This window comes from Bufo gargarizans, chromosome 3 (genome assembly GCF_014858855.1).
Source record: "Bufo gargarizans isolate SCDJY-AF-19 chromosome 3, ASM1485885v1, whole genome shotgun sequence".
NCBI classification, from domain to species: domain Eukaryota; kingdom Metazoa; phylum Chordata; class Amphibia; order Anura; family Bufonidae; genus Bufo; species Bufo gargarizans.
The window spans coordinates 589,625,053-589,643,366 of record NC_058082.1 but is presented as its reverse complement, the minus strand read 5'-3'; the positions used below and the strand labels follow the sequence as shown (position 1 = coordinate 589,643,366).

Here is an 18,314-nt window from a genome sequence, read left to right as displayed (position 1 = left end):
TTTTTTTTTTCTTTAATATAAATGAAAACTTTACATCCAATGTCTTCTGTCCTGCATACTTGTAATGTGATGAGCAAATTATACTGTACTGTACGGTAATATGACATTGTGGAAGATGATGTATGCTATGATTTTCTAATAAAAAATTTGTGAAATAAGAGGACCCCACAGCTCTCCTCATATGTCTATTTAAAGAGAGGCTTTAACCTCTCTTGTTTTAGAAACTACTTGCGTCCCCTGGTATTAACAATTCTGGAGCACCTTTTCTTACAACCCAATGTTGTTCCAGTCCTTTTTTATTCCTGCTAAAAGTATGAATGAATTTGCTAAAGTGAGACTGCCCCTTTAAAAAAGACAACCTGTCACCTCCCCTGACATGTCTGTTGTAGTAAGTGTTTGCATTCTCTAATTAGCAACAATTCCGAAACATCTATTCCTAAAACTCTGTGTTGAGTCATTCCTCCATTACTCCTATTAGAAGTTATGTATGAATTGCCAGCAGTGTGAAATAGAGGTCCATCTGGGTGTGCACTCTCCCACGGTCCCAGCCATCAGAAAGGCCACCACTGATAGATTGCAGGGTTGTTGTAACCCCTGGAAACAAGCATTGTATAATGTAAGGAAAAAACAAATCCAGCCAGAAAAGGAGGCAATATGGACAATCACAATACATTAGTAAGTGTCTTGTGTTAACTTTTTCTACATGGATAAATGCCATTTGCTGAAGTGAAGACCCCTTTACGTAATCCTTTCCATTCCCAATTCTGGAGCATTTGCATTGGTGTTTTACCTCCTTGAAATGAGTTTATTAACAAATGGGTGTCACAACTCTATGAATGTGATGCGCCATCATGGACAGCACCGTGGACATTTGGACAGTACCTGTGTGTAGCGGCATGTCCCATTGACGGAGGGAATAGTAAAGTTGACGGACTGTGTGTATGTTAGCATTTGGCTGTTCCTCTCTCACGAGGAAGGGCAGTTGTGGCTCTGTTATGGCTGTGGCGGTCATGGTTCTGCTATGGCCGTGAGACCTGGTAACTAGATAATGCTAATCTCGACCATTCAACCCCCTTAGATCCTGTGGGCAATAGCAACTGTGTCATCTAAGCAGTTCCACGGGGGTAGAATCTTCCTTTGTGAAACCCCAACCCCCTTTCCTTTCCAAAACAAATGCAGAATGCCATTGGATTTTCATGGCAGTCAAGGTCCTAATGAGCACCCCAGAACTGCCATATTTATGATCCTGTTAGACCTTCACTGGGCCTAATAGGAGACCTCTCGGCATTAGGGCTCATTCAGAAGGCCGTATGCTATCCGCAAAAATGCGGATCTGTTTTTTTTTTTTTTGCTAATTATATGCTGACCCATTCACTTCTATGGGGCCCTTTTCTATTCCACGGTTCCGCAAAACAAATGAAACATGTCCTATACTTGTCCGTGAAAATCACTGGATAGCATCCACTATTTTTGCAGACAGCATACGGCCGTCTAAATGAGCCCTTACGCTTAAGGCTACTTTCACACTTGCGTTTTGGGCGGATCCGTCATGGATCTGCAAAAACGGATCCGTTACAATAATACAACCGCATGCATCCGTCATAAACTGATCTGTTTGTATTATCTTTAACATAGCCAAGACGGATCCGTCATGAACTCCATTGAAAGTCAATGGGAGACGGATCTGTTTTCTATTGTGTCAGAGAAAACGGATCCGTTTGGCTCCGCTTCGTCAGGCGGACAGCAGAACGCTGCAGGCAGTGTTTTGGTTTCCGCCTCCTGAGCGGAATGGTGACTGAACGGAGGGAAACTGATGCATTCTGAGCGGATCCGTTTCCATTCAGAATGCATTAGGGCAAAACTGATCTGTTTCGGACCGCTTGTGAGAGCCTAAATGGATCTTGAAAATAGGAAGCCAAAATGCCAGTGTGAAAGTAGCCTTATTAAGTACAAAAAAGTGCCATATCAGTCTAAGTGAAGGAAAAATAGCAGTGTGTCTTATTGTCCAAATGCTAACGAGCGCTTCCATTATGGAGGCAGTCATCAGCGAGCGGTGAGGAAAGCACTATGCTGGCTCTGCTCACCCTCCCTGATCTTCTTCTGGCCCCTGCTTTGCACTGTGTCCTGACTGCGTACAGTACACGTAGGTGGGCGCTATGACCTGATGCTGTGTGACGTCCGGTCACAGTGCAGCGCGGGCTGGAAGAAGACCAGGGAGCGGTGAGTGAGTGGCAGGGGTCTGATCTGAGGCTGATGGAGCTTGCTGGTCTGATCTGAGGTTTGCTGAAGAATGGGGGTCTGATTAGGATTGAGGTCTGATGAAGAATTGGGGTTGTGATGGAAAAATATATATTTTTTTTTTCAGATTTTCCTCCTAGGTGCTTCTTATAGCCTGAAAAATACAGTATTTATGTTTGGTATCACTGCAAATGTAACAGCCCGATTTTGAAACAGATGCATTATTTGTTTCACACGGAAAAGCAATATTGTGTTCTAGAGAACAAAATCAATATAAACTTCAGCTTATCCCAGGAATAAAAAAACTACTTTCACACAGATCCATAGTAGGAAAAATAAAATTGATACTGTTCTTGAACTGCAGGGACACAAAGTGTATCTAAACCTTGCATACTGACGTAAATTAAGATAAATTTGTCTCTTGTTCACGCACCCTATTTGAAAAATTGCAAAGCCGAAGTAAGAAGAGGCACTTGCTACGCAAATACAGCCTGCGACTTTTTAAAGCCACTTTTCCAGAGCAAGGGAGATGATAAATCTCCCCTAATGACTTTTCAAACATAGGTTGCTGTTAAAGGGAACCTGTCACCGAGATTTGGGGTATAGAGCTGAGGACATGGGTTGCTAGATGGCCGCTAGCACATCCGCAATACCCAGTCGCCATAGCTCTGTGTGCTTTTATTGTGTAAAAAAAAACTATTTGATACATATGCAAATGAACCTGAGATGAGTCCTGTACGTGAGATGAGTCAGGGACAGGACTAATCTCAGGTTCATTTGCATATGGATCAAATCATTCTTTTTTTACACAATAAAAGCACACAGATCTATGGGGACTGGGTATTGCGGATATGCTAGCGGCCATTCTAGCAACCCATGTCCTCTGCTTTATAGACAAAATCCCGGTGACAGGATCCCTTTAAGATGGAAGTGTTCTTTAAGGCCCATATAAAAGATTTGGATTCCTCAGTGGTTGATGCCTTTTTAATGGCTTAACTGAAAAGATGACACAATTGCAGTTTTTGAGGCTAATTGGGCCTCTTCCTCAGGTGTCTTTTAAGACCGGATCTGAAGATTTACATATTTTATACATAAAAATACATCGGAATAATGAGGTAGATGAGACATGTGGTGTAAAGCAGATCAATATGAGTGGAGGAGAAAACTAAGTTGTAGCAGTAAATTGTTGGAGCGATTTATACAGTATCTCGCAAAAGTCAGTCCACCCCTCACATTTTTGTAAATATTTTATTCTATCTTTTCCTGGGACAACACTGAAGATCTGATACAATGTACAGTACTCGGTGCACAGGTTGTATAACAGTGTACATTAGGTGTGTCCTCAAAATAACTCAACACACAGTCCTTAATGTCTAAACCGCTGGCAACAAAAGCGAGTACTCCCCTAAGTGAAAATGGCCAAACTGTGCCCAATTAGCCATTTCCCCTCTCAGGTGTCATGTGACTCGACAGTGTTAAAAGATCTCAGGTGTGAATGGGGAGCAGGTGTGTTATATTTTGGGTTATTGCTCTCACACTGGTCACTGGAAGTACAACATGGCTCCTCATGGCAAAGAACTCTCTGAGGATCTGAAAAAAAAAGAATTATTGCTCTACATTAAGATGGCCGAGGCTATAAGAAGATCGCCAACACCCTGAAGCTGAGCTGCAGCGCGTTGGCCAAGACCATACAGCGGTTTAACAAGACGGGTTCCACTCAGAACAGACCTTGCCATGGTCGACCAAATAAGTTGAGTGCGCTTGCTCAGCCTCCTATCCAGAGGTTGCCTTTTCAAAATAGACGTATGACTGCTGCCAGCATTGCTGCAGAGGTTACAGAGGTGGGGGGTCCGCCCGTCAGTGCTCAGACCATACGCCACACACTGCATCACATTGGTCTGCATGGCTGTCCTCCCAGAAGGAAGCCTCTTCTAAAGATGATGCACAAGAAAAGCCTGCAAACAGTTTGAAGACAAGCAGACTAAGGACATGGATTACTGGAACCATGTCCTGTGGTCTGATGAGACCAAGAGAAACCTATTTGGTGTAGATGGTGTCAGGCGTGTGCGGTGGCAACTAGGTGAGGAGCACAAAGACAAGTATGTCCTGCCTATAGTAAAGCATGGTGATGGGAGTGTCATGGTTTAGGAGCTGCATAAGTGCTGCCGGCTGTGGGGAGCTACAGTTCATTGAGGGAACCATGAATACCTACATGTCCTGTGACATACTGAAGCAGAGAATGATCCCCTCCCTTCAGAAACTGAGCTGCAGGGCAGAAATCCAACATGATAACGACCCCAAACCCATTTCCAAGACTACCACTGCCTTGCTTAAGAAACTGAGGGTAAAGGTGTTGGACTGGCCAAACATGTCTCCAGACCTAAACCCTATTGAGCATCTGTGGGGCATCCTCAAACAAAATATTTTGTGTGGCCACCATTATTTTCCAGCACTGCCTTAACTCTCTTGGGCATGGAGGTCGCTAGAACTTTACAGGTGGCCACTGGAATCCACACGCCTGACACCATCTTCACCAAATAGGTTTCTCTTGGTCTCAGTTCCAGTAATCCATGTCCTTAGTCTGCTTGTCTTCAGCAAACTGTTTGCAGGCTTTTCTTGTGCATCATCTTAAGGCTAGTTTCACACTAGCGTTCGTCGGTCCGCTCGTGAGCTCCGTTTGAAGGAGCTCGCGAGCGGACCCGAACGCCTCCGTCCAGCCCTGATGCAGTCTGAATGGAGCGGATCCGCTCAGACTGCATCAGTCTGGCGGCGTTCAGCCTCCGCTCCGCTCGCCTCCGCACGGACAGGCGGACAGCTGAACGCTGCTTGCAGCGTTCAGCTGTCCGCCTGGCCGTGCGGAGGCGAGCGGATCTGTACAGACTTACAATGTAAGTCAATGGGAACGGATCCGCTTGAAGATGCCACAATATGGCTCAATCTTAAAGCGGATCCGTCCCCCATTGACTTTACATTGAAAGTCTGAACGGATCCGCTCAGGCATCTTGCGCACTTAGAAAATTTTCTAAGTTATTAATGCAGACGGATCCGTACTGAACGGAGCCTCCGTCTGCATTAATATGATCGGATCCGTTCAGAACGGATCCGATCAAGCGCAAGTGTGAAAGTAGCCTTAGAAGAGGCTTCCTTCTGGGAGGACAGCCATGCAGACCAATGTGATGCAGTGTGTGGCGTATGGTCTGAGCATTGACGGGCGGACCCCCCACCTCTGTAACCTCTGCAGCAATGCTGGCAGCACTCATACGTCTATTTGAAAAGGCAACCTCTGGATAGGATGCTGAGCAAGCGCACTCAACTTATTTGGTCGACCATGGCAAGGTCTGTTCTGAGTGGAACCAGTCTTGTTAAACCGCTGTATGGTCTTGGCCACCGCGCTGCAGCTCAGCTTCAGGGTGTTGGCGATCTTCTTATAGCCTCGGCCATCTTTATGTAGAGCAACAATTATTTTTTTCAGATCCTCAAAGAGTTCTTTGCCATGAGGAGCCATGTTGTACTTCCAGTGACCAGTGTGAGAGCAATAACCCCAAATATAACACACCTGCTCCCCATTCACACCTGAGACCCTGTAAGGCTGAGTTCACACGGGCGAGATTTCCGCGCAGGTGCAATGCAGTAGGTGAACGCATTGCACCTGCACTGAATCCTGACCCATTCATTTCAATGGGGCTGTGCACATGAGCATTTTTTTTCATGCATCACTTCTGCAATGCTTTAAAATCGCAGCATGTTCTATATTCTGCGTTTTTCACGCAGCCCTGTCCCCATAGAAGTGAATGGGGCTGCGTTAATAACGCATTGCATCTGCAAGCAAGTGCGTATGCAATGCGTTTTTCACTGATGGTTGCTATAAGATGTTGTTTGTAAACATTCAGTTTTTTATCACGCGCGTGAAAAAAGCATCAAAATGCATTGCACCCGCGCGGAAAAAACTGAACAACTAAACGCAATTGCAGCCAAAACTGACTGAACTTGCTTGCAAAATGGTGCGAGTTTAACTGAACGCATCCGGACCAAATCTGTCACGCTCGTGTGAACTCAGCCTAACACTGTCGAGTCACATGACACCAGTGAGGGGAAATGGCTAATTGGGCACAGTTTGGCCATTTTCACTTAGGGGCGTAATCACTTTTGTTGCCAGCGGTTTAGACATTAAGGACTGTGTGAGTTATTTTGAGGGCGCACCAAATGTACACTGTTATACAAGCTGTGCACTGACTACTGTACATTGTATCAGATCTTCAGTGTTGTCCCAGGAAAAGATAGAATAAAAGATTAGCAAAAATGTGAGGGGTGGACTGACTTTTGAGATACTGTAGATAAGGTGTATAAAAGTTTTATTATCTAATAGATATCCAGATTTACATCTATCTCTTAAGGGTGTATTACACAGTCTGATGTTGCAGATGAATGTCAGGAGGGAAACAATCGTCTGCTTGATAGCGGAGGAGACTGCTGCTATTACATACAGCGATCTCCTCCACAGCATGCCTTCGCTTGTCCTCATGCTGGGTAGTGGTTTGCCGGCTGCAGATTGTGATTAGACACCATGATCTGCCGCCTGCAAACAATAAAAAAAAATTTAACATGTCAAAAGATTTGGATTGCCGGATGAACGAGCGTTTGCTTGTTCATTGGTCAATCGGCGGCAGTATTATACTGCAAGATGATCAGTAATGAATGTTCATGTGCTGAAAAATCGGCAGGTATCCATGAAACAGGTTTTAAGGAATGTACCCCTCAGACTTCTTGGGTTTATCGCATTCATGAACTTTATCTATTAGTGAACAATAAAACTCTCTCACTCCTGATCTATAATCGCTCCAACAATTACTGCTACAGCTGTTTGCTTCCTCCTCCTCCATACTGATCTGCTTCACGTCACATGTCTCCTCTACCTTATTACTGTTTGCATCTGGAGATACACATATTTATATACCAAATATGTTTTCCTTTAAGGCCCAGATGAGCAGCGTCCTTAAGGGTTAATTAAAGGGGTTGTCCGGGTTCAGAGCTGAACCCGGACATACACTTATTTTCACCCCGGCAGCCCCCCTGAGCCTAGCATCGGAGCATCTCGTGCTCCGATGCGCTCCCGTGCTTTGCGCTAAATCGCGCAGGGCACGGGCTCTTTTGTTTTCAATAACACACTGCCGGGCGGTAACTTCCGCCCGGCAGTGTGTTCGGTGACGTCACCGGCTCTGAGGGACGGGCTTTAGCACTGCCCTAGCCATTTTACTGGCTAGGGCAGAGCTAAATCCCGCCCTTCAGTGCGGGTGACGTCACCGGGGTTCCTGTCAGCCCATGGAGAGCCCCGGTACGTCACCGGAACTCCTAAAAATGCCTTTGCCCTGCGCGATTTAGCGCAGGGCAAAGGAGAGCATCGGAGCATGAACTGCTCCTATGCTCATGTCAGGGGGGCTGCCTGGGTGAAAATGGAGGGATGTCCGGGTTCAGCTCTGAACCTGGACAACCCCTTTAAGTGTCCTATAAACCTTGTCCTGAGCCAAGAGGGAATTGTCTGACTCTTGGAGCCTTGATGGAGGTACCTGCACCCGCCTCTGCCTTAGCAATAAATCGCTTTTGGCTCCAGATGAAGACTCGTCCACATCCAACAACCCGGCGTGTTGTGGCTACGGAGGAGCCCAGTGATAAGCTCCCTCTGGCAGCTGCGCCCATTGTAAGCAATGATTTGTATTTCTGAAAGTGACTTTTTAGAGAGAGCACCATGCTGAGGAGAGCTTGCCTGTGGCTGCTGGTGGTGCTCCTGGAGCTACTTCTGTTACTGGAGAGAAGGGTGGCCGCCAACATCTGCAGGGTACATGTTCTGACTCTTATTCTTTCTTGTGTTGTGTGATCTTGGAGGTCCGAGAACTGCCATTGGTATGATAGGTGAGGATACCCCCACTTATCAGATATGTATTTGGGTATGCTGCAAGTGTTTATGGTAGGAAGCCTTGGTGACTGCGTGATTCCTCTGTTATTACACTGTATATTCCATAGTGCTCATCCGTTCAGTATGCTTTTATTATTTCTCCCCTTAAAGGGCATCTGTCAGCAGATTTGTCCCTATGACACTGTCTGACCTGTTAAATGTGCGCTCGGCAGCAGAATACATCTGTGTTGGTCCCTTGTTCATATGTGCCTGCATTGCTGAGAAAAATTATGTTTTAATATATGCTAATGAGCCTCTAGGAGCAACGGGGGCGTTGCCATTACACCTAGAGACTCTTCTCTCTCTCCAACTGCCACGCCCTCTGCACTTTGGTTGAAGGGACTAGGCAGTGTAAATGTGATCGCCCCTGGTCCTGTCAATCAAAGTGCAGCGGGCAGTTGCCAAGAGATTAGAGCCTGTAGGAGTAATGGTAACACCCATCTGGACCTTCATTGTAAACAGCTGGTAATTATTTCATAAACATCTACTAGGAAGAATAGAGGAATGGGACAACATCGAGTCAAGAATAGATGCCCCTATTACATGAGGAATGCATGTAGTTAATAAACCAGACGTGTCAGGAGAGGTGACTAGTCCGTGTGTGTAACAGGGTTAATGTTCTCGTATGTAATGTATATACAGTAATATAACTAACCTACTGTGAGTTGATTATACAGATTAAGGCCCTATTAAGTTTAAGACGACCATATTTTTGGTCCACACCCATATATCTGTTTCATAGCCCCGAAAAAACGAGCATGTCCTATTTTTGTCTGTTTTTGCAGGAAAGAATAGGCTTTGTTACAGTGGGCTTGGCTATTTCCGTCTGCCCCATAAGAAATGAATGGGAGCAGGGGCCGCGGTGGTGAACGGACCCCGGGAAACCGTTCTTCTTGGTAGGTGCGGGTCCCAGAGGTGGGACCCGCACCGATCAGACAATGAGGGCATATCCTGGTGATATGCCCCCTATTGTATGTGATGGGAAAACCCCTTTAAGCCTTATTCTTATCCGTAATTTAAGAACTGAGCTATAATGAGTGTTTATAAGGTCAGATAGCACAGATGAGGAGCCTGTCAGCTCCCCAAACAATGGAAAAGACAGAAAATCCACTGGCTGCTACTACAGCATCTCAGCTCTGTACACAATAAAGGATTCTATATTTTTAATAAAGACCAATTGAAAAAAAAAAATTTTTAAGCTCAAAATGAGTACAATGCAATAATAAAAAAAAAAAAAAAAAAAAAAAAATTCCCCCCAAAGTTGAACATAGCCTTTAAGCACATTGCTCGCTGTTACTGTAGCAGAAATGTAACGATGCTTGTTTGACTTCACTTAGGAGTCCACCACCGAATGTATCGCAGAAACCAAAGAAATTACAGAAAATGTAACCGGTAAGAGAAGTCCCAGGGACCGTCGTCATACATACAGGAATCTCTGTGACGCGCACACCAATGACTTGTTTGCATTGCTTGCAGCTCAACAACCTAAGAAGGGAAAATTGAAGGGAAAAGGGAACGATTCTGAGAAATTAAGGTGAATTTCTTGATGTTTCGTATTGCATTGAATTACTAAATGAACACTATAACAACGTATCCCCTCTACAGTCGAGCAGTTGTGCCTGTGTAAACAAAAAAATTATACTGATCGGCCATGTAGCATTTACGAAGTAGACCCGCCGGTACATAAGCATTAGTGTGGCATTGCTCATTGACGATAAATGAAAAACCTTATTCAGTTTTATTTTTTTAACCTGCTTCACTTTTAATTGCTTGTTGAGGGTTCTTTTGCACTGTTTGTGTCTGGACTGTGCGACAGGAAAGCTCCCGGGATACATGTCATACATATCCATAGTCCCCGAATCAGCTGTTTGTCTGGTTTACATTGGTGTTCCTTTTTTATTTTGTTTTTGCTCTATAGAATAACACATTCCACCACACCGTTCTGTACAGAGCCGTCCTGTAACAAAAAGGTGTACCTCGCAGGAGCCTATGGGTGGAGATGTACTTGGGAAATCCTCATACGTAGTGTAAATAAACCTTAAAGGAATGGTTAGTGATGACCTATTCTCAAGATCGGTCATCATTATCAGATCAGCGGGTGTCCAAGTCCAAGCACCCCTGCTGCAGATCAGGTACAATTGAGCCGCCGCATTCACCAGAGCTCTGCGGAGCGCAGTCGGCTCACAGCTGTTTTCCAAGCACAGTGCCGTACTTCGTATAGTGACGGTGCTTGGTATTGCAGCTCAGCCCCATTTACTTTAACGGGGCTGAGCTGCAAACTAGGCCATGTGACTGATGTATGGTGATGTCACATGGCCTAGGAAGAGTACCCAACCTCTTCTAACAGCTGATCACCGGGGTTCCTGAGTGTCAAATCTGATATTGAGTACTTACCGTATAACCCCTTAAACTCACTACCAAGTCTTGTTTATGTTTGCACGTTCTAATACTTTTCCATTTTTAATTCAGGGTTTCAAGTCTGAATACTGAAACCCAAAGGACTCCATCTCCTGGTCCTTCACAGGTGAGGAAATAACTGAAATATTACAAGTTTTCTATACTGTCTATTTGTAGGAGATGCTCTGGAAATTAGTTTTCAGCCTAGTAGTGAACGTGGAATATGGATGACACACGGACCAAACACAGATAAACTACTGACCTTCTTGTCACGGATGTCATCACAGACATGGATGTGTGAATGAGGCCTAATAGATTATCAGCAAAACACTGACAGGCAATAATACAGGCTTACTACTGCGCATGTGATAAAATGCAATTAAATGACGCATGTGCAGTAGGCCATTTTGCATCTGTGGGTAGAGGGGCACTGGGCTGAGTGTTCACTGAAATGCGAGCAAACACACATGTGTAAGAACACAGGTGAGACTTCACAGGAAGGGACAGGCCAAAAGAGAGGAGTGGAGCTTGTGTGCAGCGAGAGCAACAGTGCCATCCATGAGTCCTCATTTACAAAAAAGAAGAGTTTTCTCAAATATGGTTTTACGGATCGAGAAAAATAAGGGCAGCATTAGATTCAGGTGAGCACTCCCTGTTGTGGACTGGGCTTTGTTTAATAGAGAGGTCACTGATAACAGACTCCGTTTAAAGGGGTTATCCCATGCCTTATGTGAAAAATTAAAATCAGACATCATACAGTACATAATGACCTCTTTTTAACAAAGCTAGAACCAGCCCTGTACCTCACATGGATCCAGAGATCTCCCCATTCATTGCTCTGCTAGATTTATATAAAGCTGACCGCTCAAGGGGAGGGTCTATTCTGCTGCAGCTAAGGGGGCGTGTCTCAGCGATCCTTATCACAGCTCAGGGGGCGTGTCTCAGCTCTCCCTATCTCAGCTCAGGAGGCAGTTGAAGGATAAAACTGAGCATGTGCGGCCTTCTCAGTGAGCAGGACAAAGAAATAAGAAATTAAGTAGCGCTATACAGATACGTGTTATTGAATAACTCAGTAGCTATACAAATTTTTTAATTACATGCAATTACAAAAGTATTCAGATCCAGGTGCTGGTTTGAAAAAAAATATAATTTGAGTGGGACAACCCGTTTAATAAAAGCTAGTTAATGAGATATGTGAGCCTCAAAATGTTGGGGATGAAAAATATAACCCTGCATGCAAAAATCAAGCCCTCGTGAAGCTTCATTGACAGAAAAATAAAGTCCTGAATCTCTGTATCCTGAAGGCCAAACTAAGGCCTCTTTCACACGGGCAAGAATTCCGCGCGGGTGCAATGCGTGAGGTGAACGCCTTGCACCTGCACTGAATCCGGACCCATTCACCTCAGTGGGGCTGTTCAGATGAGAGGTGATTTTCACACATTACTTGTGTGTGTTGCGTGAAAATCGCAGCATGTTCTATATTCTGTGTTTTTCACGCAATGCAGGGTCCATAGAAATGAATGGATCTGCGTGAAAATCGCAAGCATCCACAAGTAAGTACGGATGCGGTGCGATTTTCACGCATGGTTGCTAGGAGGTGATGTAAGTAAACTGATAAAATTCAATTTACTGTATTATTTTCCCTTATACATGGTTATAGGGGAAAATAATAGCATTCTTAATACAGAATGCTTACTAAAATGTGGCTTTTGGGGTTAAAAAATAAAAAAAAATGTAACTCACCTCATCCACTTGATCGCGCAGCCGGGCTAGTCTTCTTTCTTCTTCTTCTTGCAGGACCTATCTTGAAAATGACCTTCGGTGACGTCAGCGCAGGTCCTGCTGAATAAAGATGGAAGAACCTTCTATGTTCATTCAGCAGGAGCTGCGCTGATGTCACCGAAGGTCCTTTTCCAGCTAGGTCCTGCAATAATAATAAGAAGAAAGAAGACGAGCCCGGCTGCGTGATCAAGTGGAGGAGGCGAGTTACATTTTTTTTTTTTTTTTTTCTTTTAACCCCAAAAGCCACATTTTAGTAAGCATTCTGTATTAAGAATGCTATTTTACATTAGAACGATGATTTGCAGATCGGGGCTGTGGAGGTGTTATAATGAAAAATATTAAAATATACAGAACACCGATCCCAAACCCGAACTTCAGTGAAGTCGTCCGGGTTTGGGTCTGGGTACCACAGTCAGTTTTTTATCACGCGTCTGCAAAACGCATTGCACCCGCGCGATAAAAACTGAACATCGGAACGCAATCGCAGTCAAGATTTTCTCGCGACGCACCCGCATCCTATCCGGCTCTCACACGTAATGCCGGTGTGAAATAAGCCTAAGGGGTAAGAAATTTCTGTAATTTAAGCAAATTATGTGGAACCTTGAATGGGGCTGTCACTACTTCACTGATAGCAGCAGTGGAAACAATAGTCTTCTCTCTTGTTGTAAACATGTATATTATTTGCCCTTATCATTGGGGGACACAGATGATGCCCTTGGGTTTAGCTGCAGACTCGAAACATGGTGTTACACTGGTTGGAAAAACGAATCTTTCTTAGGCCTCTTGCACACGACCGTATGGCTTTTTCTATATTTTGCGGTCCGTTTTTAACAGATTTGTTCATTTTTTTTTTTGTTTTTTTGTTTGTGTTATGTTTCCGTTCCGTAGTTCCACCAAAAAATCTGTATGGCTTCCGTATGCGATCCTTTTGTTTGCAGATCGCAAACAGAAAGATAAAATTTTTAATCAATAATGTAATTTACAGTAATGTGTTAACAGTATACACATGGGCAAAGTGGGCATGGATCCGCAAGAAACGGATGACACATGGATGCATTCAGTATTTCTCGCCCAATTCCTTGGGGGACACAGGAAACCTTGGGTATAGCTCATCTCCATAGGAGGCGTGACACTAAGTGAAAGACTGTTAAGCCCCTCCTCCAGCAGCTATACCCTCCGCCTGGAGCGAGAGACTACCAGTTTTTTGCTTAGTGTCAAGGAGGCAAGACACTCTCTGCACTGCAGAGCTGTCTTTGCTAAAGATTTTTATTTTTTTATTTTTATTTTTTCTCTTCAACAGGGACAACAGAGTCGCAATAGACCTCTGTTTTCCCGGGGTTGAGCTGCGCCAGTGCCGGTTTTCCGCTCTGCTGCCTCCCCCGCAGAAGAAAAGGAGGACCAGGGCAGCCCAGCTCCCCTGCATCCCGCCAGCACAAGGGTCGCCCACCTGCAAGCCCCTCTCCAGCTCCCTGCCACTTCGGTGCCAGCGGCTGAAGGGGCGTCCCTGCTGGATGGACAGAGGGTGAAAACGTCGAATGGTGAGATGTCTGTGCAGCCATTCCTACCCCCCCCAGGGTCCTGGCTCCTGCTGTCCCCTCTGCCTGGCCTTTGGTGTTCCTGTCGGGTCCCTTGTGTGTGTGGGCAGAACTGAGCGGTGCTCGGGGGGAGGGTTACTGCGCTGTTTTACCTCGGTGCAGCGGCCGCAAGAGTCCGCGCATGGGCCGCCTTTTTTTCGTTCTTCTCGGCGCTCTTGTCCTGCTACCGGTGTGTCGTTCGCCTCCGCTTACAGGGAGGCGGACGGGGGACAATGTTCTGTGGGCTTCGGCGGCATATAATTTTTGAATCGCGCGCGAAAAGTTCCAGCGGGGGGCGGAGCTTCGTTCCGCTTCCCTGTGCTTGTTAGGCTTAAGTCAGGGGGCGGACGTCCCCGCTCCTCACTGGCCCCGCCTCTTCTTCGTGCCTGCTTGCTCTCAGGACGGATCAGTTACCTCAGGTGTTGCCGCTGCCGTTTTGCCACTGCTGTTGCCGCTGCTGTGCCGTCTGCTCCCACTGTGACCTGGTAGGACTGTTGACCCCTCTAGCACTGCAGCCCTCTGGCCTGGACGCTTTTATATTGCTTCCAGCCAACATGTCTGACCCCTTAGTGCCTGCTGGGCCTTGTTATCATACCTGCACCGCATGTAAGGCGCCCCTTCCTCAAGGGCAGTCTGACCCGCATTGCTCGGCTTGCAAAGTCCCATTACAGGGTCCGCCATCTGTTGTGTCACCCCCCTGGCCTCTTGGATCACCCTGACTGGGCTAGATCCCTTTCCCAGGCTGTGGTCAGTCTCACTAGCGTTATGGGCCGCCTTGCAGATGCATTGCCCTTACCGCAGCCGGATAATTCCCCTGCTGGGCCCTCCAGGTCCGCTATCTTGGCTGCCCCGTCTGAGTCTCTCTCTGCTGGCGACACCTCCAGAGCCCGTCAACCCCAGAAGCGGCCCAGGGCGGAGCACCTATCATCCTCGGATGCTTCAGTATCACCCCCCAGTGTGCGCTCTGTCGGGCCCTTCCTCAGTACAGGATATGCCCTCTGAAGGGGAACTGGTCGATTCAGATTGGGATATGGACTCTGCCTTGCCTTCAAAGCTGGCTTCTGCCGTGGGCCATCTTATTAACAATATCCGTGATACCTTTAAGATTCATGATGATCCTCCTAATTCTGAAAAAAAGTGTTTCCTTTTTTCGCCAAAAACAGGCGTCTGCGGTTTTTCCCCTCCATGCTGACTTCTCGTCAGTGGTTTCTAAGGCCTGGGCCCGTCCTGATGCACGTTTTACCCCGCCAAAAAAGTTGGATGTCTGTTATCCATTCCCGGCGGATTGCATTACAAACTGGGCGTCACCACCTAAAGTCGACCCCCCTGTGGCCCGTTTGTCCAAAAGTACGGCTATTCCCGTTGCAGATGGTTCTTCCTTACAATCCACTGAGGATCGCTGTATAGAGGCCATTACAAAAGGTATCTTTGCGGCCTCCGGTTCCGCCCTTAGGCCGGTCTTTGCCTCCGCTTGGGCTGGAAAAGCGGTTTCAGAGTGGGCGTCTCAGCTGGATCAGGAGCTTGAATCCGACGTCCCTATTCAGGACCTGATTCCCTATTCCGTGCTCTAGCCCAGCTTATCGTTCAAGCCGGTAAATTTGTCTGTGAAGCATCCCTGGATGCGGGGGCTCTCATAGCCCGTTCGTCTGCCCTGGCCGTTTCGGCTAGGAGGGAGCTTTGGTTAAAGGTTTGGACGGCGGACGCCACGTCAAAGCGGTCTCTTACTGGCCTTCCCTTCACTGGTTCTCGATTGTTCGGGACCCGCTTGGATGAAATCATCTCCGAAGCCACGGGGGGGGGGGGAGAGTACACATCTTCCCCAATCCAGGACTAGGAGCACCACTCGTGGCCGTCCCACCTTTTCTCGCTTCAGGTCTTCCCGCAGGGCTTCCGCACCTCGCACCACTTCAGGTCCATCCACTAACCCTGTCCAAGACAGACGTAAGAAACCTTTTTTTCGGACCCAGCCCTCCTGGCGCAAGTCACAGCCTGCTCGCCCTCCCGCGACCAAGCAGACCCCTACCTGAAGGTGCGCCCCCACCCACCCGGGTGGGCGGACGTCTCCTCCTGTTCAGGGACTTCTGGCAGGCGCACGTCTCCGACGCCTGGGCCCTCGAGGTGGTGTCTTTCGGGTACAAACTCGAGTTTGCGTCCCTCCCCCCAGTTCGGTTCTTTCGCTCCCGGGTTCCCCTGGATCCCTAGGGGGCGGCCGATTTCTTTACTGCCATTCGCACCCTTCTGAACAAAGGGGTCATCGCCCCGGTTCCTATGGGAGAAAGATTCAAGGGGTTCTATTCGAACCTTTTTGTGGTCCCCAAAAAAGAAGGTTCGGTTCGTCCCATTCTGGATCTAAAACGGTTAAACCGTTTCCTTCGTCTTCAGCGATTCTGGATGGAGTCTCTCAGATCGGTGGTGGCCTCTCTGGAAGAAGGGGAGTTCCTGGCCTCTATCGACATCCAGGACGCCTACCTTCATATTCCAATCGCTCGGTGTCATCAGTGCTTTCTGCGCTTTGCAGTGGGGTCCGACCACTACCAGTTCGTTGCTCTCCCATTCGGGCTGGCGACGGCCCCTCGCGTTTTCACGAAGGTCCTTGCCCCTGTCCTCGTCTTACTTCGTTCCAGGGGAGTTTTTCTTCTTCCATATTTGGACGATCTCCTTATCAAGGCACCTTCTCTGTCACTGACTTCCGCCAGTGTGGACCTCTCGCTACAAACCTTACGCCGGTTCGGTTGGATTATCAATCTTCCCAAATCCTCTCTTGTTCCATCCAGGCAGCTGATCTTTCTGGGGATGCTGCTGGATACAGATGCAGCGGAGGTTGGGCTTCCGTCAGAGAAGCGCTAGCTCCTCCATCGGTCGGTTCGGAGCCTTCTGATCCACCGCCATCCTTCCTTCCGGTTCAGCATGCGGGTCTTGGGACAGATGGTGTCCTGTTTCGAGGCGATTCCCTACGCGCAATATCACTCCCGCACCTTTCAGACGGCCATTCTGTCCGCCTGGGACAAGTCCCAGGAGAGTCTGGATCGGCATTTTCCCCTTTCCCCCCAGGTTCGCTCCTCTCTCCTCTGGTGGCTGCGGACCCCTCTCCAAGGGAAGTCCTTCCTGCCGATTACTTGGTTGGTGATTACCACCGATGCCAGTCTGCGGGGTTGGGGGGGGAAGGTGTTTCCTCCTCAGTCCGTCCAAGGCACTTGGTTTCCATCGGAGTCCAAACTGCCGATCAACGTTCTGGAGCTGAGGGCAATTCTCCTCTCACTCCGGCATTGGACTTCGCTGCTTCAGGGTCACCCAGTTCGTGTCCAATCGGACAATGCCACGGCTGTGGCGTACATAAATCATCAGGGGGGCACTCGCAGCGCGGCGGCGATGAGGGAGGTGTCTCTGATCCTTCGCTGGGCGGAAGTTCATGTTCCGGCCCTTTCGGCCATTTACATCCCGGGGGTGGACAATTGGGCGGCGGATTTCCTCAGCCGGCCGACGATCGACCCGGGCGAGTGGTCTCTGCACCCCGACGTCTTCGAGTCTCTTTGCCTCCGTTGGGGTCGTCCGGACGTGGATCTCATGGCCTCCAGATTCAACCACAAGCTTCCCACCTTCATGGCCAGAGCCAAGGATCCGGACGCTTACGGAGCGGACGCGCTCGTCCTTCCCTGGACGGAGTTTTCTCTCCTACGTTTTTCCGCCCCTGCCTCTTCTTCCATGAGTCCTTCGGAAGATCGCGGCGGAGGGCACGCCGGCGATCCTGATAGCCCCGGATTGGCCTTGTCGTCCTTGGTATGCCGACCTTATGTTGCTCCTGGCAGACGCTCCCTTGCCTCTGCCTCTAAGAGAAGACCTCCTCTCTCAAGGGCAGATCTTCCACCAGCATTTAGGGTCGCTACGCTTAGCGGCGTGGCTATTGAAACCGCAGTCCTGACGCGGCGGGGGTTTTCTGCTGACGTGGTCCGTACCATGATTCGTGCGCGTAAACCGGCATCGTCCAGGATTTATTACCAAACCTGGCGGGCCTATTTGAATTTCTGCGAGACCTTAGATGTTCATCCCCTTCGGTTTTCTCTCCCCACGATTTTATCCTTTTTTGCAGTCTGGTCTGGACTTGGGTTTGGGTCTCAGCACCCTAAAGGGTCAGATCTCCGCGCTTTCGGTCCTTTTTCAGCGCCCTCTGGCTCTGCTCGGTCCAGTTAAGACCTTTCTTGAGGGGGTTGCTCACTGTGTTCCCCCGTATCGCGCTTCCGTTCCATCTTGGGATCTTAATATTGTGCTGACGGCTCTCCAATCTTCCCCTTTCGAGCCTCTGCGCAGGGTTTCCCTTCGCTTGTTGTCTTGCAAAGTTTTTTTCCTCGTTGCCATCACGTCTCTTCGGCGTGTGT

General features: G+C 47.8%; 1 protein-coding gene across 5 annotated transcripts in view; it reads left to right on the top strand.

Moving 5' to 3' along the window:
• Positions 1–18,314, top strand: part of TTC3 (tetratricopeptide repeat domain 3) — a 188,632-nt gene that overhangs the window by 88,178 nt on the left and 82,140 nt on the right. For all 5 annotated transcript variants that reach the window (XM_044284379.1, XM_044284380.1, XM_044284383.1 and 2 more), the window contains 3 exons: positions 9,526–9,580; positions 9,665–9,722; positions 10,658–10,712. In XM_044284379.1, coding sequence (XP_044140314.1) covers positions 9,526–9,580; positions 9,665–9,722; positions 10,658–10,712 — 168 coding nt within the window. The remainder of the gene's footprint in view (positions 1–9,525; positions 9,581–9,664; positions 9,723–10,657; positions 10,713–18,314) is intronic.